Genomic DNA, 25879 nt, shown 5'->3' on the forward strand with positions numbered 1-25879 from the left:
TGCCAGGGGAGTCATATGGTAATTTTATATCCAACCTTTTGACGTAGTGCTATGCCGTTTCCCACAGTGGTTGCACAATTTTACCAGTGTCGCCATACCCTCACTAGCATTTGTTTTGAAGTTTGCTATGAATTCTGGGATGAGCTCTCTTATTGCTGTTTTGATTTGCATCAAACGCTTGTTCATCGCCTGCATGTCTTATTTGGTAAAGTATGCATGTTCTCATTTTCATTCATTGTATTTTCCTTGTGGGAGTTTTTCTTTATGTTTTGGAGACTACCTCCCTGGCTGATAGGTCCCTCCCTGCTAAAAGTTTTCCCTCGGTTTCTGTTTACTCAATTGGTGAAATCTTTTGGAGCACACGAGTGCTTAGATTGTAGGGGCTCCCATTTATCTAATTTGTCTTAAACGGTTTGGATGTTTTAGTTATGTTTGATAGAGTATGCCATGTATTGGGGTCCTGATGTTTGTCCCTAGTTTGTTTTCCTCGATGACCTGTATAGTTCTGGTTTTACCTTTGTGTGTGTGTGTGTGTGTGGTGTGAGATATGGATCGTTTCATTTTTCTAAAATGGTTATCCAGTCTTCCAGGATCATTTAAAAAATAAATTATTTTATTCAGGTCTCTTACAGCTCTTATAACAATCCATACATCCATTTTATTAAGCACATTTGTACATATGTTGCCGCCATCATTTTCAAAACGTTTTCTTTCTACTTGAGTCCTTGGTATCAGCTCTTTTTCCTCCCTCCCTATCTTACACTGTCTGCTGTTTCCCTTCACCTGCACTTGTTTGTCCCCCTGGGGAGGAGGTGTTATACATCAATCATTGCGACCAGTTTCTTCTTTCTCCCCCACTACCCTCATGGTATTGCTACTCCCATTAATATTCCTGAGGGCTTTACCTCTCCTGGATTTCGTGTTGAAATGTCTTGGTAGAACTGGGGTATTGATAGGGGTGTGCGCATGCATTAAAAAATTAGAGAAATGTGTGTTTCGTAGGTGCTATACCTCACCCTGGCTGGCTTGTCCCTTCCTTGTGACCTTTCCAATTGTCTACAGATGGGCTTTGTGTCTCCACTCCAACCCCCCTCATTCACATCTATGATTGCTTGTTTTGGGTCTTCTGATGCCTGTTACCTGACCCCGTCAACACTTCATTATCGCACAGGCTGGCATGTTTGTTCCATGTAGGTAGGCTTTGTTGCTTCCCTGCTAGATGACCACTTGTTTAAATTAAAGCCTTTAAGACCACAGACGCTCTATCTTCTAATAGCAGGCAACATCAGCTTTCTTCACCACATTTACTATGCACCCATTTTGACTTCAGCGATCATGTCAGGAAGGTGAAAATCACAGAATGCCAGGTTATTAGAAAAAAGTGTTCTTGTATTGTTGAGGGAGTAGAGGCCCAATGACTATTACCTTAATACTTAACATATAAATATATGTACATAGACCTATATCCCTATTGTTAAGTATAGATTTATATATACATGCCTGTATCTGTACCTCTATAAATGTCTTTTGCCTCCTAGTTATTTCTTCTATTCTCTTTTGCTTTCCTCCTGTACCATTATCATGTTCGAACTTCATTCAGCTCTCAGTAATTCCTCCCGGCGACTCTGGACTGATCAAACCCCACCAGGTGTTCTACAAGCTCCTTGCCATCAATTTTAGATCTGTTGTTCCCTCCCCCCTGGGTTTTTGGCTCCCCCTCCCTTTCTCCTATCTTTCTGGAACCATCAGTCCCATTGTTTCCTCCTTGAGATTGTGTTCCTCTCCTATTTTGCCTCAGCATGTGTGTGTGCACACGTGCATGTGTGACAGATCTGGCACAATTCCCAGTCTCCAGTGCTGTCACTTGCAGTACTGTGGGTCAGTGAGGGGACACTATCTTATGGTGGGGCCAGCCCTCTGGTCCCTTCTGTACCTTGGCTATTCTGAGCAGGTGTGTCGTCCTCAGGGCTTGGTGGGCCGGGATGCAGCCCACTCTCTCTCCCTCTGTTTGCTCCCCAGTGTCGTTTGTCAGACTCTCTCTTCCCCATTTGTTTTGACCTTCTGGGTTCTCAATTCTGCTCCATCAGTCATTCTGTTGGTCATCTCAGTATTATACTATTTTGACTAGTGTAGCTGCGTAGTGGGTTTTAAGATCTGGAAATGTGAGGCCTCCTACTTTGTTCTTCTCTAGTAGTGCTTGCTTCTTCTGGGTGTCTTTCCTTTCCATATAATGCTGATGATTAACTTTTCCATCTCTTTCCAGAGTAAGAGTCACATCAAGATTGCATTGTATCTGTAGGTCGCTTTGCATAGGATTAACATTCCACAATGTTCACTCTTCCCAGCTGTAAGTTTGGTGGATTCTTCCATTTACATAGTTCCTTGGACTGATGTTTTATAGTTTTATTTTTACAAGGCATTTGTTTCTTTGGCTAGATTTATTACTAAATATTAATCTCTGGCTGGCTGTTGTTAAAGGTATTGCTTTCCTGATTTCCTTCTCAGAGCTCTTTTTGCTAGTGTAAAGGAATCAAACTGATGTTTTAATGTTGATCTACCTGTTGAGTGAGTTCCAACTCACACAAACTCACAGAACACACCAGGTCTTGCCCCAACCACATGATCGCTGTTGAGATTCATTGTTGAAGCTGTGTCAATCCACTTCATCAAGCCGTCATTTTTGCTGATCTTCTACTTTACTAATAAACATGGTGTCCCTTTTAAGTTGTCACTCCTGTGAACACGTCCAAAATGCATGAGGGGTTTTGCCGTGCTCAGTACTAAGGAGCGCTCTGGGGAAGTCTGTGAGTGTAGCGGTGAAGGCGCGTACGCAGTTCTGTGTAGCACGCCTGAGGGTAGTTGGCTGGCGGAGGCCACTGTCTGTCACTGATTAGGCGGTACAGCATCAGGCAGTAAGCCTTGCCCAGTGAGTGGGACAGGGCTGTACGGGAGCAGTTGCTGCCTCTCACTGGGGGGAACAATGAAAAGAGACGCAAACAACAAAAATGAGAGGAGTAAAAGGAACAACAGAGAAAGCATCACATTAAGTGGGGGAAGCAGGCAGAGAACAGCAAGGAAAATAATAACAAAGAGGAAGAATAAAAGGGGAAAGGAAAAATGCGAACAGTAAAGAAAAAATGGGAAATAAAGGGGAAACGAAGAAAAGAGAGATAAAACAAAGAACAGAAAAAGGGGGAAGAAAAGCAGCAAAACAGGAGAGAACTAGCGCGTGCTCGTAATCGGAGAGAAAACTGGTCCAGGGCTCACGGCGTTGGTCGTGTGGGGAGATGCGGTGGGGTGCGTGGTTTAGACGGAGGCCCTGTGGCCTTGGATGGTGTTTGGCCTCAAGGTACTCATCAGGAAATAGTCTGTGCACTCAGGTGGTTCAGATTTCATACCCGGAAGTCAGGTGGTTAGTTAGCGGGTTACTCATTGGGCTGGTAAGGCCTGCGGTGGAAAGTTGAGGTTTTCTACTTCCATAGGGTTAGTCTTGGAAACCCACAGGGGCAGTTCTTCCCTGGCCTGTAAGATCTGAGTCAGAATTAACTTGATGGCAATGAGTTCGGAGTTTGGCTTGGTGGCTGGTTAACCACGTCATACGGCACACTCTACTGATCCGATGAGGCAGATAGAGTCTGTGTATTTCCTGATGTGGAGGCGGTCTACCAGGAGCCAGATCCAGCAGGGTGTAGCTCCAAAGTTGGACAGAGCAAGGGCTGTCCACAGGGAGGTGTCAGTGGCTGACTTGTGTGAAGATGGGATATGGCCATGATTTTGGTGAAGAAGGTGTAGGAAACCCGTGAAATTCCCAACTTTGGAGCTGTCAAATCACTGGTGTTTATCTATGTTATCAGGCTGCCATCTAGATCACTTCTCAACCTGGGGGTTGAGTGACCCTCTCACAGGGGTCGCCCAAGTCATAACTTTAGCAAAATTAGTGATGATGTAGCAACGAAAATAATTATATGGTTGGGGGTGGGTGGGTGGGTGGGTGAACACAACATGAGAAACTATATTAAAGGGTTGGGGCACGAGGAAGGTCGAGAACCACTGGTCTAGATGGAACCCCGCTAGCAAAAGGTCAAAGTGCCTAGGCCACCTCAGAGCAGCTGACAAGTTACATGTGTCTCTTCTCACACCGCTTGTGTTCACCCTCTTCTCCTGGCCAATATTTCATCTAGTTGCCTTATCTCTTCCTCTGATGGTCAAGGTCCTAGGATTATCAACTGCATCTTTTTCTTTCAAAAAGATTTGGTTAGGGGCTTTTAAAACTTTTGTAAAAACCCACATCAGTTGTATCAAGCACACTTGCACATACTGGCATCCTATTTTCTAGACTTGAATTTTCTATTGAACCCCGCTTGATGTCAGCTCCTCTAATACGTTGCCGCTCATTTATCATTAACAGTTCGATTTAGCCCACGGTGAGGTCAGAGGAGCAGCAGAACCCGGAGCCAGAGCAGAAAGCAGAGTGGTGGACTTCCCAGCCAAGCCATCAGTAAAGCTGAGTGCTTGCAGAGTGGGGTGCCTCTGGGCACTAACTGTGGAAGTTTGACTTGCTGACCCACGGAGTGTGAGCTGAACGCCTTTGGGTTGAGGCGTACAGTGGAATTTCAAGCCCTTGGGCAATTATTAGTAGTCCTGAAAAAAACACTTATCCTGATGAACAACTGTATCTTGGAGCATATCTTACTTGCACTGTAATCTGTTAACTTCCTTAATAAACCTTTTCATCCAGGAATATTGTGTGTGAGTTCTGTGTAGTCATTAAAATGGATTAGAGTTGAGATCAAAAAGGTAGAGAACACTGTTTCAGTGACAGAACACGCAGTCACTGATTTGGAACCGACCCAATGGTAGCAGATGGAATGATTTATAACAACTAAGAAAGGTCTAGTGTCCCCTTGAAATTACTGCTAAACACCTAGTCAGGCCCATCACCGCTCGCCACCCTCCTTTAAAAATACGATGCAAGAACAGAACATATAGGGTATTGAACTTAACATGGAGCAAGGAGTTTATTAACTCATGAGCATTTTCCCAAAATCCAAGCATGAAGCGGGCCTCTCGAAGGAAATGAATCTTAATGTGACAAACTCCCAAAGGCCTGAAGGGAATCCTTCCAGTTTAACACCTCCCTGCCTGTGACATGGTTATTCACTAAAACACATGTGCATTATTGTGCTTATTGGTCAAATGAATTGAGTTAGGTTTAGGGAAACTTTTCTATGTAAATTCTGTAACTGAAAAACGTCTGATAGGAGGAACTGAGCTGGCAAAGGTGTAACTGCCCTCCCCACTTACTGGGCAGTGGAAGTATGGGACAAATCCTTTAGTTTGTGTGCAGTTTTTAATTCAAATTCTAGAAGAGAAAGAATTCAACTTTTCTTCTACATGAAACTGTATCATAATAGATGTGACCGCCAGGAACTCTCTCTCCACCCTGATGTTTAGACCGCACGTTCTTTCTGTGTAGTTTATCCCACATTCCCCAGTAACAACTCAAATACACAGTCAATTTCATCTTTTTTCTTGTCTGCTTCATAGAAGCAAATTTTACTTTTAGATTAAGTCTGAATCCTTTGCATACCCGAACCCAATAATATAATTTTACATGAATTCTCCACAACAGGAAGAAAATTGCAGAAGTTGCTTTAGACCACACGCAAACATGTTTCAACATGGAACTAAAAGATCCTGGCTTTCTGCAAGTCTCATCTTCTCGGAATCACAACCCCACTATTACTTTTTTACCAAAAAGTAGTTTTTTTCGCATTATCTTTTAAATAGTCTTTTCTAATTTTTACTTACGATATAGATGTCTATGTTGACAGAATATATATATACACATTGACGTTCTCTAAATTCCAGAGAGAATATTATCTGCTGATATTTTTAATCTCTCTGTCTTTCGACTGAATACCTCTGTCTTCTTTTTAGGCTAAATACTACTTCAATCAACTTAGCATAGATTTCTTTAATGTCCAATGGTGTCACTGTTTTCTTAATCATTAAATACACAGATGCATTGCAGATGTAATAATCGTTCACTCTTTTATAATCACATTGTGAATTTATAACTGCGAATTCCAGTAAAATTAGGAAACTTAAATTTTAATATGTGAGATCATAATGCACACAGAGCTTCCATAAGGTATAAATTAAACCATGAAGCTACATAAATGCACAAATATACATTTGAATAACAAATTGAAGCGTTCCCAAGGGTTTCTTTTTTTAGGTTTTGCTAGCCATTGCAAACACCATAAAACTTGCCATCACAACCCCCCGTGTGGCTGTCAAGAGGAAGTAAAGCACAGAATTCATAGTAAGAAACAGTTCACTTTGTGAACAAGAGTACAAATTCAGTAGCACCGATGGTTTATAAAGTAATGTGCAGCCAGTAATTTTCTTAGCCGAATGTAAGAAATCATTGCAAACAATAGGAAGTCTTTATCAAGACAGTCGTACTGGGTGCTAACAGGACCCACCGTTGTCTCAGGAGAAACGTTACATAGAAACCTCAATGGTGAGAATGGACAGCAGGTACCGGTCAGCTGTCTTGTAGCCAAACAGTGTGCCACATGGCTGTCCTGTTTAGTGAGAAACCCACTCAAGAGACTGCCCACCTTTGCAGCCAACAGAGGATTCTGCACCAAACTAATAAATAAAAAGCTTCCAGTCTATTAAATTAAGCATATTAAAAGCGAGGCTCTAATGAATCCTCAACTGCTCAGGTGCAAAAAAGGGTTGTCATACGTAAAGTTAAGAGGTTACAAAATATTCCTTAAAACCTTTTTCTTCTTCCCTCCAGGTTGTTTAATTACTGTGAGAGCAGCAAAGACTGCCACCCACCCACTGATAATACCCCGTCTTCCACAGCAGCTAGCCAGTGTACAGTCCTCTGAAGATTTCTGAGAATGTTCACCTTCTTCCAGGAGAAATGCTCAGTTTCCACTGCCAACCTTTTTGGTGGATTCACTTTTCACTGGAAAAGAAGAAGCAGGAAACACACAGTCAAGTGTTTACAGTGTCTGTTTCCCTGCTCTCCTCCCTCCCGATGCACAGCCGCAGCACTGTTCCCGGGCTGACACGCCGTGTCATGTCCCCAGGAAGCCAGGATACACAATCTGCCCACAATAAATAGGGAAACGCTGTCTGAAAGTGGCAATTATGTGTTGTGAGGTAACATCCTTCCTGACTGTGGCAGGTTCGGGAATGGAACGGCCCTGCATGGTGCGGTGGGGACCCCACACTCGCAGCACTGAATAGATCATTATGATCATGCAGCACCGCTGGCGGGAACTGGAACACATTTTTCCATGATTTCATTTTTTTTAAACAGGGTCAGTACATGTCTGCTGAGTACATGTGGGCTGAGAGAAGACTAATGTCATCTCCTTCCTTCCATCGGAAAGCTCCTGCCTTACTGACAATGAGCCATCAAATTAATCACTAACTCAAGTTCTCCTGGAGGAGAGACTAGATCACTCTACTCTGTAGCACAGCGAGGAACAAGCATCCAATTAGTACTTGCAAATCATTGTTTCTACTCTAATTTTAGTATTTATCTGCAAAATGGGAACCAGCTCTGATAATCTGCTGTATAATGAAGCCAGACTCACTGGGTGGTGCAGTTAACACTTAGCTGTTAACCAAAAGGTGTCCCCAAAGGGACTTTGGCAGAAAGGCCTGGCAATCTACTTCTGGAAAAAATCAGTCACTGAAAACCCTATCGAGCACAGTTCCACTATGATACACAAAGGGTCACCGTGAGTCAAAAGCCACCTGCTGTCAACTGGGCTGATTTTAGTATGAAGCCATAAGGAAGTAATGTATGTTTGTTTTCTTAAAGGTGAAAATTACAAAATTAAAAATATAGATATTTTACTTGGGGCTCACAGCTGAGTATCACCTTTGCACAGATAAGAAAAATGGAGTTCAGAGAGAAGGTGAATGCTCTGGGCCCACAGCTAGTAAGAACTAAGGTAAAAGAATAAATCTGGACCTTTGCCTCCTATTCCAGCTGCCAATTTTCTTGGGGTTTGCGGATGGTGCCTGGATTTTAGGGAGTACAGCAATCACCCCAGCGTGTAGACAGCCCTCTCTGTGTTTCGCCCTGTGCTGTGGATGCCGCACGTGAGAGGCCAATGCGACGGCCTCTAACTACAGCCCAGTGAGTCAACAAGGCATAGAAAGGTCCCCCCACGACACAGTGCCTCTTCTTGGGGGAGTTCATCGACTGTTGCAACCAAATACTCCCAATCACCTCCACATTACAGGCGAGGTGTTTTCTCCTCTGGCTTCTTCAGCATCTTATGCAACCTCTACTATGACATAACGTTTATTTACATGTGTGCTCTTATCCCTAAAATCCATCCTTCACACTCCCCATCTTGACACGAGAGAGATAGATAGATAGATAGATAGAGAAGAAAGGATTTACTGGCCAACAAGAAACTCATGTGAGTTGAACAGAGTTATCTGCTATGCCAGGTACCTTCATTACTTCAAATAACTTTACAGTTACTACCTTCTCATTATAGCCAATTTTCTAATTTCAGCTCCATTAAGATGATGTTGTGTACTCCTACAGGACAGAGCAGAATGTCTCGCAATGTTTCCAAGGCTGTAATACTTATGGAAGTAGAGCACGACATAGTTCTCTGTGGAGCAGCTGGTGGGTTCGAACGACTGACCTTTCTATTAACAGCCGAGGGCTGATTGACTGTGCCACCAGGGCTCCTTGAGAAATATATTTTGCTGATGCTTTTAAATAATGGAGTTTTATGCTATTTTCAGGGTAGGACTGCCCTGTGGGTTCCTGAGACAGTAGTAGTAGAAAGCTTCATCTTTCTCCTGCAGAGTGTGCTCGTGGTTTTGAACTACTAACCTTGTGGCTAGCATCCCAATACTTAATTTAACCACTACACCACCAGGGCTATAAGTCAGATGGCAGCGAGTCTTTGTTTTTTTCATATTCTGGCAGTTTGGGGCATTATATTTCTATTTATACACCTACTGAGATGGTCAAGTTTCATCATCCAATAAGGCACCATTCTTTTCTCTAGGACTGAATGGCAGTATGCTTTTTATCCAGTGAGTTCAACATGTGATTCTAACTTTGCCCAACAAGAGCTTGTACACCACTCAAGCCCACTGTGAGCATTTAACTATTGAACCAAGTTGGGGTGGCAGGCAGCACCCTGCTTCTCTTCTCCAGAGTACAACCCTGACTGCTTAGCCGTGTAGGGACCATACCACATCTTTCAACGCAACAATTAAACTACTCTGAATCCTAGCTCAGAAGCTGTATTTTCCCTAAAACTAGGAGTATTTTCATAACTCAATAGTTCTTGTCTCTTGGGAGGGAAAGGATTAAAAAAAAAACTGCCCTGTTCTTCTTACTTCCCTCCCTCATTCAGGGGCACCTGTAAAGTGCTGACATTAAGATGCATGTATGGTACAACCTGGCACTGTGTTTAAGATGTGTGTCCTCAGGTTGAGGCAACACCGGCATGGTCCCTCCACTGACACGGCTCTTCCCTGATCGCTCATGTCACCTGCTGTTCCTGTAGGTACGTTCAGCAGCCAGTGCTGTTCACCAGAACGTGCTACGTGGGACTTCCTTAGGTTCCATGGACACTATAACACAGTCTTTTCTTTTTGCTTCACGACAGGAAGCCTTCCTACAATGTACACTCTGAAACAAGGTGAAAGAGGAGCTGTGTGTGCTGTGTTTATTTATACAGTGTTTGCCCTGGCTACTAACCCACATTACTAAACACATTTCCCTGAAACCAACATTTAGAAAGAGAGCCATGTGAGTTCTATGAAGGAAGGTGTTGAACAGTTTTTAAAACGCAACACCAGTTATTTAGAACAGAAACTTCTAATATACTTTGAGAAGATAAAGTTGAATATTTTTAAATTACACACACCCCTCTAAGAAAAAAACATAACATTTAGAGAGTCATAATTTATTACTAGGCATGTCCTATTTTAATTAATTAAAAACCACTTTATTGAGGGCTCTTATAGCTCTTGTAACAATTCATACATCAATTATATCAAGCATATTTGTACATATCTTGATTTATTGTCTATTGAGCTCTTGGTGTCAGCCCCCTTTTTTAGGTATGCCACTTCTGTTGAATCGTTTCACATTGTGGCATGGACAAACATTTTGAACACTGAAGGGGGATCTTTTGTTAAGGAAAACGAGCTACAGACACGTGCAGAGAAAATTCTGCAACACCGGCTATGGCTAGTGCATGGCCTACAATGCTCAGGTAACTATGAAACGGGAATCAGATATTTACAATAATCTTGCTTCTTTTAAATTAGAGTTCAATCTAATTCAAAGAGTCTATGGTTCTCTGGAGTTTGGAATAATGACACTTGGTTAGACTCAATTTGTAGTTGGAAGTAGTGTAGTACCTAATGATTTGCGTCTTAAGTTTTACAACCTCTCTCCTCCTTTTAATGGAGTTACTGAACTTTATTTATCCTCTTATATTCAGAAACACAATTAACCTACTTTAATTAGTAGCTGCAAATATGGGTCAAGTCATTTTATTACACACTGAACAATCATTACACATCCTTTATCCATTTCTAATATTCCCTTCGATACAACTCTACTACTTACCCCAAAGGAAAAAGGGCTATCGGTTTCCAAATCATCCAAGGTCACACACAAGAAAGCAGCATTCACTCCCGGCCACTGAGCTTATTCTGACTCACAGCTTTCTGATAGGCAGAGTAGAACTGCCTCTGTGGGTTTCTGAGACCATCAATCTTCATGTGTATAGATAGCCTTAACTTTCTCCATGAGCTACTGATGGTTTCAACAGGTAATGTCTTAAGTCCCCAGGCTCCTAATTCTAAAGACTCACTAAAACACTAAGGAATGTGAACAAGACAAAAACAAGCCAACAGGTAGGTCTTCCATGAGATTAGAAAGATGATAAACGGTCATTGCAGTGTAGCCAAAAGTTTAAATATCATGTTGCTTGCAACGCAGGAACATTTCATAATCACTAATTTGAGAAAGCTTGAAAGAAAGAGTTCCAACTAGGAAGCGCATTTTTCTGAACAAAAAGATCATTACTTAAGAGATTTATTAGCTTAAGAAACAAAACAACACCAGAAAAGTAGTAAAGAACATCCTTTTATGGTGAAACAATCTGATTCATTCATTTTCAATTAATACAAGGCTACATGCTCTCAAAAGGACAGAAGCAGCAGCTCATCTACCTAGTTCTTTACAGTATTAATTACGGGCATAGAATAAAACTCAGGGACTCAACGGGAAAACACACACCCACAAATTTGGGCTCTTAAGTAATTCCCGTATTTGCTTGTGTATAAGCCAAGTTTCTCAGCACATTTTAAATTCAGTTTTTGTGGTAAAATTAGATGCCTTGGTGGATATTGAGGTCGGCTTATACTCGAGTATGTATGGTACTTCGGTCGCAATAACAATTTTCTACATTACAATAAATTTATACTTACCTTGGTGAAGAACTTTCATGTTGCTACTGGACCCTTTTAATACCACATGCAATGTTGGGTACTCCATAATCACTTTGTTCTTCAAGTTTTCTAAGAGACTCTTACAAGGATCCAGTTCATGATAACTTATTAATAAAACAGTAAAACAAACACATAAGTGCCATTAATATTTAAATAGACTGATAAGTAAAAACAAATATATCAGCTATACATATATCCCTTATATGAGCAGGGGATAAAAAACTAATGACACTGAATTCAGTAGTTATTTCCTTAAAATAAGTTCGATATAGTCTAAGAAAACCAGGTGGAAAAATTATTATTGAGGTTCTAAAACTACACAAGTATTATCTGATGCGTATCAGGAAAACTCTGGAACAAATGGCTACTTTCCATATCAATAATGAATGCAGACTAATGTTCACATAAAAGCTATGTTCAGACACTGCTACTCGGACTACAAAATGGCACAAGCACTCTGCTGGAAACAGGCATATTCTATGACCAGCAATCCCTCTGTTTGCTATCAAATCTAAAGAATTTAGAGTGAGGCATGTTCACCACAGCACTATGCAAAAGAGCAAAAAGGTGGACACAATCTAAACGCCCACCAGTGGAGAGATGGATAAAGTTGGGTCTGAATAGCATAATGGAATGTTGTTCAATGGTAAGGACTAATGACGAATCTCTGAAACACCTCATAGCATGGGTGAACCTGGAGAACATTAAGATAAGTGAAATTAGTCAATCACAACAGGACAAATATTGTATGAGACCATTCATACAAAGGAAGAGGGGAAATACAGGCTAGTGGATAGACAGGTGTTGACTTAGGTGAAGGAGAAGCAATAATATCTAACACACACACACACAAACACCCCACACCACACCCCCCAAGAAGGAGGATGGTAAAAAAATGATGGAGGCAGGGTGAGACATTAGGAAACTTGCAAAGATTAGGAACAACAGAGGCAAATTGTTATATGCACAATCTTATAGTAGTGGTGAGCTACAAGTAATTGCTTAAGTAAAAACATGTAGGCTGAACAGGTGTGTGAGGGAGTGGGTATATACTTAAAAATATATACAGATTGACAGACTATTTGTATGTGTTTTTACCTTTGCTGCAAATATATCCATTGAATGTGGTTGAGCATACAGGAGTCAAAGTTACGAAGATTGTTTTAGACATAGCCAAACACCTTGACAGAATGAGTCACTCGGTCTGGGGATCAGAACCAGAGTCTGGAGGGACGCCAGAATCTAATAGCATAACATAGTTCCCAAAGACAATGTTCTACATCCTATTGGGGGTAAGTGATGGGCATCTGTTTTAAAAGCTCATGAGCTGTCATTTAAGGGTAACCATTGGTCTCTTCTAGCCCGCAGCAAGGAAGAGTGAGGAAAATAAAAAGATTTATGGAGCCAATTACAGTCCAACAGACTAGAAGACCACACAGTCATCACTTTCTAGAACCTATAAAAAGTTTCTGTAACAGTCATCAGTTTCTAGAACCAGAAGAACAAGATGGTGCCACTGACCACTACTCTTCTCTCAAGAGGTCCTGGATAGAGTGGAAGAAAAAATGTGAACCAAAACCATGATCATAAACGAAAGCAGTGTTACTGCTCAAACAGAGACTGGTGGGGCCCCAAGACTAGGCTCATCCTGAGCTGTCCTTCACTTCTAGATCAGAACTCACCTCTGTGGTAAAATAGTCAACCCTATTGGGCTGCGTTTACCCAACAACAAAGACCAGAGGGTTAGTAAGGGAAGAATGGAAATAGCAAACACAGGGAACTGATGGCACATTGTGGGGACTGTGATGGATGAAGTAAAGCAAGTTATTCTCCAGCTTGATGGCACTAATCCCCTGTTTCTCCCCCACTCAAGAAAGCACCATGGAGGTGCTCAAGAATGACATTTTCATCAGGATACATTTGAATCGGTTGTAATTTTGTTTTAAATCAATCACAAACTATTTGCACAACTCAGAGCTCATGCAGGACATGCAGGACACTGAGAACTCTGTGGGGCTCTAAATTTGTGTCATGCAACAGTTTTTAAATGGGGGAATGCTCAGGTGTTTAAAAAGCCCAAAGTCAAGTCCACCATAAAGCCTTACTTATTTAAGAAGTACATGGTAGGTAGCGTGAAGATAACTTACTTATGTTCGCATGCCCACACATTCCACCCCTAGAATTAAATCATTCATTTATAATCACAGGATGGTTTTATGGTGAAAAGAAACTTGAAATGCAAAATATTCAGTTATCCTAAGTCAGTCACCCAAATATCCATAGGACACAGAGCACATACATTCGTTTGCACTTTAATGTAATGCAGATGTGCTTGTAACACTTTAAAAGTGGCTCCAGCATTCAAGGATTATATGCTTCACATCTTTTAAACATTATTTCCCTTTGAACTAAGCTGAAGTTAAAAAAAAGATTAATTATTCAATGGAGGAAAGTGAGATTAGGTTAGACACCAAAGTATTAATTTATGAAGCAAAATAGGAAATGGGTGTAACTAAATTTTTCTTATACGTAAATGGTACTTGAATTCTTAAATAAGAACAAGTAGTATACTACACATTTAATAACTTATCTTCTGTGCTTTCTAACTTCATCATAAGGTGTCTTTCATTAAGAAACATTTTCTAAATGTTTTCCATTTATGATCATGTGTCGCTTTACCTCCACGATACAGTCTACAACACAGGGCCTTAGGTATTAGTTGTGCAAGCATTGCATGGTACACGGCTACCTCCGATTATGAACAAATCCATTCCTAATTCTGCCTTTCATTCCAATTTGTACATCAGTTGTAAAAGCACAAATGTCTATCATAGGAGACAGTTTGCCTTTATATGCATAAAAACATTAACAGAACATCTTTAGAGAAATGAATACATCTTTAACATAATATAATAATACAGTAATAATGTTTTGATGCATGTTGCAAACCAGTGCCCATTTGTTATTATGAACCACTCTGTGAACCTTAAAGTGCCCTGGTGGTGTAGTGGTGACAGGTTGGGCTGCTAACCATAAGGTTAACAGTTCAAAACCATCAACTATTTCTTGGGAGAAAGATGAGGCTTTCCATTCCTGTAGAGTTTCAGTCTTGGAAACCCACAGGGGCAGTGCCACCCTCTGATATATTCTACTGTCTTGTCTTATCGATTCCACTATGAGTCGGAATCAATTCGATGGCAGGAAGTTTTTTGCTTTTAGTATGTATCTCAAGTTTTAATAGAATCGATTTTCCACAGTTGGCACCATGGATATCTACATGGTCAATATTGCCTGAAGAGATGTGATATGATACAAAACTGTATTTCATTTGCTTTGGTACATAATTTTTAGTGTTTATCTTATGTTTTGCTTTATGTAATATTATACCTTTATTATGTTTCTACAGACTTCCAAACAGAAGGTATTTTACAAAGAAAGATGTATCTTCATAAGACATAGAAATCAACATCTAGTACTTTTACTGATACAGTAATCAGGGGTCCTCAAACTTTTTAAACAGGGGGCCAGTTCACTGTCCCTCAGACCCATTGGAGGGCCGGACAATAGTTTAAAAAAATTATGAACAAATTCCTCTCCACAATGCACATATCTTATTTTGAAGTAAAAAACAAAACAGGGCAAAAACACCCGGTGGGCTGGATAAATGTCCTCGGGCCATAGTTTGATGACCCCTGCAGTACATGTTCCCAGCAAAGATAGACACATATTGAGAGACGTTTAAAAACCACTATCACAGGTTATACCTGGTTCCAATCTCAAAACGGTGCCAATTACACTTGTTTAATTAAAGGGATGGTCGTCTTCACTTTATGTGCCAAGAGGGCACTGCACTCAACAAAACTGCCAACCAATACATTTTAAAATAGGGTTTTCTTCAAATGCGATAAAAATCTAGTATCTGGTGTAAGAATGTGTTGGTCAGCATCAGTGAACTTTGATGTTTAATCTACAATTCTGCTAACTTCTAATCACAGAAATCTATTGTCAGCTAACACCTAAGCTTCAGGTTTCTAGTCTGTTATATCAGGAAATCAGATCTCACTAAATCATCTTCCAGTAAAAACTTCTTTGATTTTTCTATTCATGGCTACTGTGAGGGACTAACAGTAAATGATGTAATCTGTTCAAAGAAAGTGACCAGCACAAATTGGGGCAGCATTTCATGGACGTGGAGTCAAGTCAAGTCAAGTGAGGCGGCAGTGGCAGCTCTTAGTGGCTGCGTGGGTTTGGAGTCTAACACTCTGAGTTAAGCTTGGCTCCATCACTTGGTGATTATGGGAAAGCTGCTTAATCCTCTCACCCCCAATTTCCATGCTTGAGAATGCAGATAATGACAGAATTGCTGAGTGTTAAATGATAAAACATAGGAGTTTTTACATTTCTACTTACCTAAAATAATATACATTGTAAGAGAAATTTTAGTAAAGGGGAGTCGATGAACCTTTGTAATACAAGAAACGACACTTATTTTTCTGTGGAGATACCATCTTAAGTACAGTCTTGCAACTTTTGGTACAACTTTCAAACTATTATTTTATGTCAGATTTCCTTCTAAGAAGCAGAAGTCCTTTCAATGTCACGTTTCTGTTCTCATCATCAAGGCAAAAGTCAGAGGGTCTACCTGGCAAAGTCCTAAACCGGCGGCTTTAAGCCCTTTGCCAGCTGTGAAGCCATGGAGTCCAAGGGCAGTTTAATCCTTCTGCAGTCTCCCTAAGGAGCAGGCTTCTGAGCCCGCACACGCTCCTGGAAGTCAAAAGTCGCTGCACGGTCGCTGCAGGGCCTGGCTTTCCCCTGCCTTCCAGACACCCTCAGACGCTCCTCTGGTCACTTCACTTGCTCAACCCTGCTCTCGGCAGCTTCCCGGGGGCGTTCGGGAGGCAGCCTGCTTCCGTTGGCACAACAGGTGCAGTTAGCACGACTGACACGATACAGGGAAAGGCTGTCCCGATGCTTGAGGGTGTGCTTTCATCTGCACCGTACACACTCGTGTGTAAGCTGGGTTTTCAGCACATTTTAATGCGGTTTTTGCTGTAAACTTAGGTACCTGAGCTGACAGTCTGGTCGGCTCATCCTCCAGTATATACGGCACTACCTGTCAAAGAAACAGGCCAGATTCTTGAGCTCTGTTCTCTCCAAACCAACGGCTTTATTTCCTATCACACCATTGAATGACAACCTTTGGATCCTCATCCCCCTAATGCCTAAAAAAACCATGAAACTAAGTTTGAGTATTCTCCAAATCTGACAATACCAGTACCTGGTCACTGCACCTAGATTACTCTAACTTTAAAATTCTACAATTTTTGCTACTAATGAGCGCAAAGCAGTGTTTCAGCTACAATCTTTATAGCTGTATATATTTCTCAATCTCCGTTTCTGGGTTAAAATTGTTCCTACCTAACCCCGAAAGGACAAAGTCGAATCTTTGTTTTTTTTAAAAAATTAACCTTCATATAAAACACTTCATTGTTCTAAGAGCTAAATAATTTTAAAAGCATGGTTTACCCAGGCATAAGTGAATCTAATAATGTTCCTGCATCAATTATAAATGAAATAATTTACATTTAAACGTGCCAAAATTTCTTTCGTTAAATGCAAAATTAAAGGTACTAAATTTAATAGAGTAGAAAGAGAATGAACTAAGCAAATTTTCTCTCAAATTAAATTTTCAAAAAAAGGGGAAAGAAACACCATTGTTAATGAAGACCCATAATAGATTGGGGGTGGGGACGGGGATGGGCAATGGTGACAGAACTGAACCAAAAAGTTGGTTTCAGACACTACTTTCAGATACCTGGTGGGCAAATACTGAACCCCATGGGAAGTCAGAACAGACAAATCTGTCCTGGAGGCAGAATGCTTCTTAGAAGCAAGTATGCTGAGATTGCCTCCTGTACTTTGTACATGTTACCAAGACGGATTAGTCCCTGGAGAAGGCCATGGCATTTACGAGACCCTCAGGAAATGGCCTAACACAGTGGCTGTGACAATGGACACAAACAGCAATGATTGTGAGGATGGCCCAGGAGCAGGCAGGGGTCACTGTGAGTGGGCACTGACTCAACAGTACTTCACAACAAAAACACCGACCTAACATGGATACATTTAACATCAAACAAGAGTTAAAGTATTGCTCACCTTGTCTAGAGAGAACTCATTTTACATTTACACTGCACATTTAATTCTCCTGTCATAATAGACTCTAAATGAGTTCATCATTAGAGACATTGTCCGTTTGCTATATGCAAAGAACTACCATATTATTTTGAATCTACTTTTCAGCAGAGCCTGTCAAATTAGAAATTGTCAAATTCACAGCTGCCAATACTTCAGTGGTGCGATAGTAGTTATGTTTGAACCTAGCCTGCAAACACTTGCCCACCTGTACCAACTAGGTGAGCTTTAGCGTGTCTAGAATTAAGGTAACAAATGTTATGATAAAACTGCAGCAAAATACAACATATTAACCTTATTCTATTTATGAAATAAAAACCTGTTTAGCACTCTGCTCTAAATTTTCCTTTAGGTATGAGCATAGATATTCTTCAGTTTGATTCTAATATTTTCTAGTCCTGTTCCCATGCTCCAAAATGTGCTGAAAGGTTAATTCTATTTTGAACACATACCCTGGTCAAGACTCTGAACTTGAAAAATCATAAACAATCCCCTACAAGCACAACAAAGAAACTGGGTTGGGTTTCATATGGATTATCACCATCATGGTGCCAAGGGGCCGACGTTACATTGCAAAGAGGCACACAGGACCAGGTTTGGGTCTCAGTTCCACCATCCGATGGGCACACAGCTGTATGTGGAATCCCTATGGAATTGTGATGTATAATGCACCACATACTACAGAATCAAGAAAATAGCTTACTCAATAAGAGGTTGTTTTTAATACTATCATTAATAAAGGCACCACCTATTAGCTTCCAGATTTAACCTTGATTATAATTCACCCTTGCATCGAACAGTGTTTTGTGTTTGGGAAAACTTACTCTGGGTCTCTGTACATTTTTTGGTTATACATATTCTAAAATAATGTTTGGAATGGCTGCTTTTGTATATAGTTTATTTTGTATATTTGTACAAATAGAGATCTAAAATTCTACTTACTATCTTTGCTTCTAAGTGTAAATAAGTGCAAAGTATATAATTTGTGGTGTATTACATATATTGATGTAAGTGAAACAGAATATTCTTTAAGTGAATAAGGTAGAATCTAAATGCAATGGCAATTTGATATCAATACAATACAATCGATATAATGGAAAATATGAAAGGATCTTCCATTCCAATTTTCCCATAGCATTTTACCCTAAATAATATATTTTAATGTTCGGATATCTTTACTGATTACCTATAACCGTAAGGCTTTAAATGCTAACATTTCTTTTGGGCCAAATAATTTGAAGTTTTATTACTATAAAATTGATCAAAACCAGCATATTATTACCATCAATTTTATTAATAAAAATGGATCAAAATCTATTCTCTGTATTCATAAAAAAAATCTTGAAAGTAAAATTTCTAACCATTCTACATAAGCCTGGCATAAGATCATCTAATTTTCTATCTCTTGCTTATTGGGTAAAGGTTATATTTTCAAAGGCAAATATTTTGATTTAAAAAATCAACCTAAATATCCAATAATCTATATTTCTACCACAACTTCAACAACTCAGCTGAATCGACTCTTATTATGTAAAGTATAGTATGCTAGACACTGTACAGGATCAAGCGAATCATATCACCTTGGCCTCGCTCTTAACTGTGGTCCTCAAAGAGTACTTAAATCCATGTCCCTTAGGAATCTGTAAAAAGTACAAGTATCTGAGTCCTCTGCTAAGATTTACTAAACCAGAACTGTGGGGTACCAGCCTCCACAATCAAATGGGTCCAAGGGGTAATGAGGGGTAAAATTAAAGAGACATCAGACAAGATAAGGCACGCAATTGCTCACCTCCTGGACGGCCATGATCTCAGCCGCCAGGTCGGCAGAGAGAGCATGAATATATTTCTAACCAAGGTTTATATACACTTAAGGGGCTTGTAAACCCCCCAAACCACACACACGACAGGAAAGGGCCACACAATAAAGCATACGTGACAGGAAGGGGACGAGTTAGGGGTGTGCATGCAATAGGAAGGGGAGGCACTAGGGTATACATGTGACAAGATGGGCAGACCCTGGAGTCCTGATCGCAGCCTAACCTTGATCCTCCTGAGTTGGCTTGACCTTGTCTTTGGGCTCTCCACTATCCTCATCAGAAGGGAATGGGTCCCACCTAGGGTGGCACAGACTATAGGGTCAGATTGCTGTAGATGGCTGATAACCTTCAGGGAGATAGCCGTTAAGCAGGTGACCTTCAAGTGTATAGCCACTGACCATGTGTTAGCAAGCAGCATCTTGGGTTTGGCATATAATACAGAAGGACAACCAGGGAAATAACCTTTCTGTATCCAACACAGAACCTCTGAGGGTAGATGGAGACCCTAACTTTTACTCACAACTCCACGTGATTATGATAGACACTGAAAGGTGAGATGACAGTGGTTAAGGAGCGACTAGAGTGTATGTGCTCAATTAGGAAACGTTTAAGAACAGGGAGGATAACTGCCCAGCGGAGGCATGGATTAGGTAAAGGGCAAGGAGGGGCCTGAAAGGGTTTAGGAGGACAACAGCATAGGCTCCTAGAATCTGCTAGCTTCGAAAGGTAGTATCTGGACGTGCAGAGCTGCGTCTGGCAGTACCAGTGACACAAGCGGGGTGGCCTGCTCTGCTTGACGGCAGGTGAGGGTGTCTTCACTTGGTGGTGGCCAAAGGAGAGGTCAAGTGGAACTCAACCTTACTAGCAGAGTTATAGGCTCATCAAGAGGTCCCTACATAAACAGAATCATTTTCTTAAAAGGACATAGGCAGACTTCTTCACTGAAAATGATTTATAAGTAGTCCACATTAATGATTCATAAAGATCAAAAGTAAAATAAGCTTAGTTTTTTATTTAAAAATAACATCCTCTCCCTCAGCATGGAAATAAAATCATCCAAGAAAAATAGCTCAGTTTTGCCGGTTGCTTTTCAAACAAAGGTGTCCCCAAACCAACTCCAACCGGCATTCTGAGACATGACTAACAGAACTGTGAACGTACAATCAAGTCACACCCTCAAGAATACTCATCGAAGTCAATGAAAAGTTAGAGCATGGTTTACTTCTGACTTGGGTTGAATGTCTTAGCTCCTGCTTTATATGCCAAAGTTGAGGCGTTTATCAAAATTGATACAAGTCCGGAGTGTTCAAATAGAGATGGCCACCTCCTCTGGTGCGCTCCTGTTACGCTACCTTATATATTAAATATATGTTGATCGCAGCACGGACTGTGAGCTCTTTGCTCTCCTTTAGACGGCTATGGATTCACAAAGGAGTCTGGTGGCACAGCAGTTAAGCACTTGCCTGTGAATTGGAAAGTTGGCAGTTCAAACCAGCCACTGTGTGGGAGAAAGATGTGGCAATACCTGGAAGCAGTATGATTACAGCCTGGAAACCCCTTCAGGGAATAGCCTGTCCTACAGGGCTGCTATGGGTTGAAATGGACTCAATATCAATAAGTTTGGTTCTTATTATGTATCTCTGGGTCTTAGCAGAGAGCCCCAGTGGCTCTCTGTGCCAGGAATTGGTCTGTTAACTGCAAGGTTGGCAACTGAAACCCACTAGAAACTGTGAAAGAAAGACGAGGCTGTTTGCTCCCCAAATTATTTACAACCTTAGAAATTCAACACAGGGTCCACTATTGGTTGGAATCAGCTAGATGGCAGTGGGTTGAGTTTGAGTTTTTGGGCATAGCACCGAGCTGGCACATGGAAGGGCTTCAATGAATATTAACTGAATCAGTGAAAAATATAAAACTTCTCAATCTTAACCAATTGATGTTTTAGGCCAAGTTCACATATCCAACTATTTGCTCTGAGCAGGTGCTATTATTTTTTCTGAACTAACTAAATAGCACTTGGCATGCTTCTCTCATTTTACAGATTGAGAATTAGTCTCTAACTGGTTATAAAATACTGGTCACAAATGATCAATGAAAAAATCCTTTAGAGCAGTGATCTGCTGCCAGTAACTCACAGCCTATTTTTAAAATAAGCCTTTAATGGGAACAATCATGCACAATAATTTGGGTGCTTTTGTGCTAGATCAGCACTGTTGTGTGAGAATACCAAGGACTATATGGCCTGCTGAGCCGAATACATTTGCTACCTGACCTTTGCCAGCGGTCTAAGCTCTGCATTGGACTAGTAAAGTGACACTGATCCCTAACAGGCACTTACAGCAGGAGAAAGAGGCAGCTTTCTATAAAGTGCTACAATAAGAAGCAAACAAACAATAAATAGTTACAGGAGCTCTGAAACCTAATAGTTATACGTTGGGTGGTAACCTCAAGGTCAGCGGTTCGAAACCAGCAGCCGGCTTTACTCCGGTAAGAGTAGTCTTGGAAACTCACAGGGGCAGTTCTACCCTGTCATGTAAGGTCACTATGAGTCAATGGCAGTTGAGTAGAGAGATTTTCCAGGCACAAATATATTTTAAATGATTTGGAACTTCACTTAGCAAAAAAATAAAGACTTGAACTCCTACTATTTGATGTTGACTAACTTAGCATTATAGGATATCCTTAGGCCAGTGTCCTCAAAAGAGAGTTTATTGTAATACGTGGTACAGTTTAAGGCAGTCAAAGAAAAGGCAGGATTATAAAGATGTCTGAGGGGCACATGACATTTTTTTCTCAAAGAACAAGAAAATTATACCCAATTTGGAGAGGAGGGGAGAAAGATGGGCCTTTGTACTCCCGTCACGAGTTGCATACAGTCTTGGAAACTCACAGGGGCAGTTCTTCCCTGTCTTCCCGGGTCACTATGAGACAGCACTGACTCAATGGCAGAGTTTGGCTTTGGAGGGAAGAGAACGATGTGTGAAAGGGCTCCAGGGCAGTACCAGGCTGGTGGGGAGGACAGGACATATGGACGAGCGAGGAATGGAGATCGATGATGTCATACAGGGCAGCAAGGGGGATACAAAGGGACTCCTGGGCAGACCAAGAATGTGTGCCTGAGTCACCAGGAGAAGGGCAAAGCTGGTCTTAGGAGCATGTCCCAACTTTGATTACTGATCAATGTCAGGAACACAGCTCATTTAACCTCACTTAAAAAAACGCAAACACAAACCACAGAGCAAAAGATGTGGTTCTGATGAGATCTAGACATACTGAGTCTCAGATTTAATGAGGTGTGTAAGTGAAGATTACTAAAAACAGAGCTTGGAAGAAAGGTGGAAAATTTATCTAGATTTAGGAGGCATTTGTACAGAAATAACTGATGACATCTTAAATAAACAAACTCCTGAAACCTCATATTCCTACAAAGTCTAACTTATGTCCAAAGAAATGTAAACTAACATGATTGGGTATCTATAGCGGCTGAGTCGCCTATTGGGGGGATAGCTAATGGTGAGCTTAGAGCACGTCACAGAGGGATAAGAAATCATTTGGCAAAAAGAAGCCATTATTAAAAAGAAATACAGCCAACTTCCAGCCATGTGGAACTTTTTATTTTAAGCAGATTTCTTCCTTTTATTAAGGAAGTACTCTCTAGAAGAAAGAAAAGCTTCTTATAGTCATTTGATCAGTTCAGTAAGTTGCGGGCATGAATGTGCTTCCTGTCACAACTCATAATACAAGAATGATATGTATATATTCAGTTATTTGCTTGTGCCAGGTATTGTGCAAAGTAACTGATAGGTAAAAGGGGGCTTCAAAAGTTCATGAGAAAAAAATCCCATTATCTTTACATTTAATTTTCCCAGGACCTTTTTGAAATACCCTTATTACCTGCTTTCCAACAAAGCAGTTATCAATTGCCTCGATCTCAATTATCAAATGCAAAACACTGATTTTATAGAAAATCTGCTTTGATCTAGGTATTTGGTTAAAATCAAAAAGTGCATTTACAACAACACAAATTTGAATCAGGCTTGAGGAACAGTGATTTAATTTTTGCAAAGTGGGTTTTGGTCCACAAGTCTATCCTGGAACTTCTTGAAGTGGAATAAGGTCTATTTACTAAATAGGGATCCTCGGTTGCCTAGTGGTTAAGTGTTGGGTTGCTAACCACAAAGCCAGCAGTTGGAAAGCACTGGTCACTCCATGGAAGAGAAATGGGACTGTATACACCAGCGGATAGTTACAGTCCCAGAAACCCACAGGGGATTTCTGTCCTGTTGCATAGCATCACCACGGGTCAGAGTCGACTCTATGGCAGTAAGCTTGGCTTTTGATGTTCAAAGGCGGAATGTGCAAGTATATGACTCCAAGAAGACAAAAGTCGTTAAAAATGAAACTGGATGAATAAAAATTTATATTCTAGGTATTAGTGAGGTGAAATGGCCCAGGAATAACACAATTAAGAGGAATGAGGTTGCATTCACCGCTAAAAAGGACATTTCAAGAGCTATCTTGAAGTACTATGCTGTCGGTAATAGTAAAATGTCTATCTGCTTCCTGGAAAAACCAATCAATACAACTATTATTCAAATTTATGCACCAATCACTAAAGCTAGTGATGCAGAAACTGAAGAATCCCATCAATGACTTCAATCTGAAATAGATCAAACATGCAATCAAAAGGCACTGAAAATTTTGGTTCTTGAAATGCAAAAGTTGGAAACAGAGAGGAAGGAACAGTATAGTCTGGTGATATATAGTCTGGAAAATATAGTCTTGGTGATAGGATTGGAGCTGGAGATTGCATGACAGAATTTTGAAAGAGCAATGACTTCTTCATCTCAAACACCTATTTTCAACAACACAATGACTACTGAACACATGGACTTCTCCAGATACAATACACAGAAATCAAACTGACTATACTGTGGAAGAGACAATGAAGAAGCTCATTACCAACAAGTAAAACCGGACCAGTGCCAGACTGTGGAACAGAGCATCAATTGCTCACGTACAAGTTCATGTTGAAGCTGAAGAAAATGAAAACAAGCCCACGAGAGCCAAAATGAGACTAAGGACATCATGCCAGAATTTGGAGAACATCTCAAGGACATTTGATGCACTGAACATTAATGATAGAAGACCTGATTATAGGAGGCATCAAGAATATCATACATGAAGAAAGTAAAAGGAATTAACAAGAAATAAAGAAAAGATAAAAGTGGATGTCAGAAGAGACTCTGAAACTTTTCTTAATCACGTAGCAGCTAAGGCTGATGGAAGAAATGTAGTTAAGGAGTTGAATGGAAAATTTCAAAGGGCGGCTCAAGATGATAAATTAAAATATTATAACGATATGTGCAAAGACCTAGAGTTAGAAAAACAAAATGGAAGAACGCACTCTACATATCTTAAGTGAAAGAACTCAAGACAAAAAAATCTAAGCTTTGAGTTGCAATCTTGAAAAATTCTACAGGCAATGTATTGGCAGGAAGCATGAAATATTAAAAGAAGATGGAAAGAATGCACTGGTACTAGGTGACATCCCACCATTTGAAGAGGTAGCACCTGAACAAGAGAACCAATGGTATCGAAGGAAATACAAAGTACACTTAAAGCATTAGCTAAAAACGAGGTTCCAGGAACTGATGGAGTACAAGTTGAAATGTTTCAACAAACCAACCAAGCATTGAAAGCTCCACTCAGCGATGCCGCGAAATCTGGAAAACAGCTACTTGGTTGACTGATGGAGAAGAACCACATTTGTATTCATTCCAAAGAAAGGTGACCCAAGAGAATGTACAAATTATAGAACGGCATCTTTGATGCACATGCAAATAAAAGATTGCCGACGATTATCCAGCAACAGTTACAGCAGAGAGCTACCAGAGGTTCAAGCTGGATTCAGAAGAGGACACAGAACAAGAGCTATCACTGCTGATGTCAGATGGATCTTGGCTGAAAGCAGAGAAAATCAGAAAGCTGTTGACTATGCCAAGGCATTCGCCTCAGTGCGGCATTACAAACTATGGCGAGCCTTGAGAAGGATGGGACTCCAGAGCACTTCGTGGTGTTCCTAAGGAGCCTGTATGTGGATCAAGAGGGAGTTGTTTGAATACAACAAGGGGATGCTGCATAATTTAAACCCAGAAAAGGTGTCAGGGCTGAATCCTCTCTTCATACTCATTCAATCTGTATGCTGAGCAAATAATTACAGAAACTGGATTACATGCAGAAGAATGTGGTATCATAATTGGAGTTAGACCTTAACAACCTGAGATACACAGATGACAAAACCTTGCTTGCTGCAAGTGAGGAGGAGC

At 40.7% G+C, this 25879-nt stretch overlaps 1 protein-coding gene across 1 annotated transcript in view; it reads right to left on the bottom strand.

Moving 5' to 3' along the window:
- Positions 1–4993: 4993 nt before the first annotated feature.
- Positions 4994–25879, bottom strand: part of ZNHIT6 (zinc finger HIT-type containing 6) — a 51643-nt gene continuing 30757 nt past the window's right edge. The window contains exons 9-10 of the mRNA XM_075557902.1: positions 11518–11642; positions 4994–6988 (exon numbers count right to left, since the gene is read on the bottom strand). Coding sequence (XP_075414017.1) covers positions 6948–6988; positions 11518–11642 — 166 coding nt within the window. The 3' untranslated portion in view covers positions 4994–6947. The remainder of the gene's footprint in view (positions 6989–11517; positions 11643–25879) is intronic.

The sequence above is a fragment of the Tenrec ecaudatus genome, chromosome 1 (assembly GCF_050624435.1).
Source record: "Tenrec ecaudatus isolate mTenEca1 chromosome 1, mTenEca1.hap1, whole genome shotgun sequence".
NCBI lineage: Eukaryota > Metazoa > Chordata > Mammalia > Afrosoricida > Tenrecidae > Tenrec > Tenrec ecaudatus.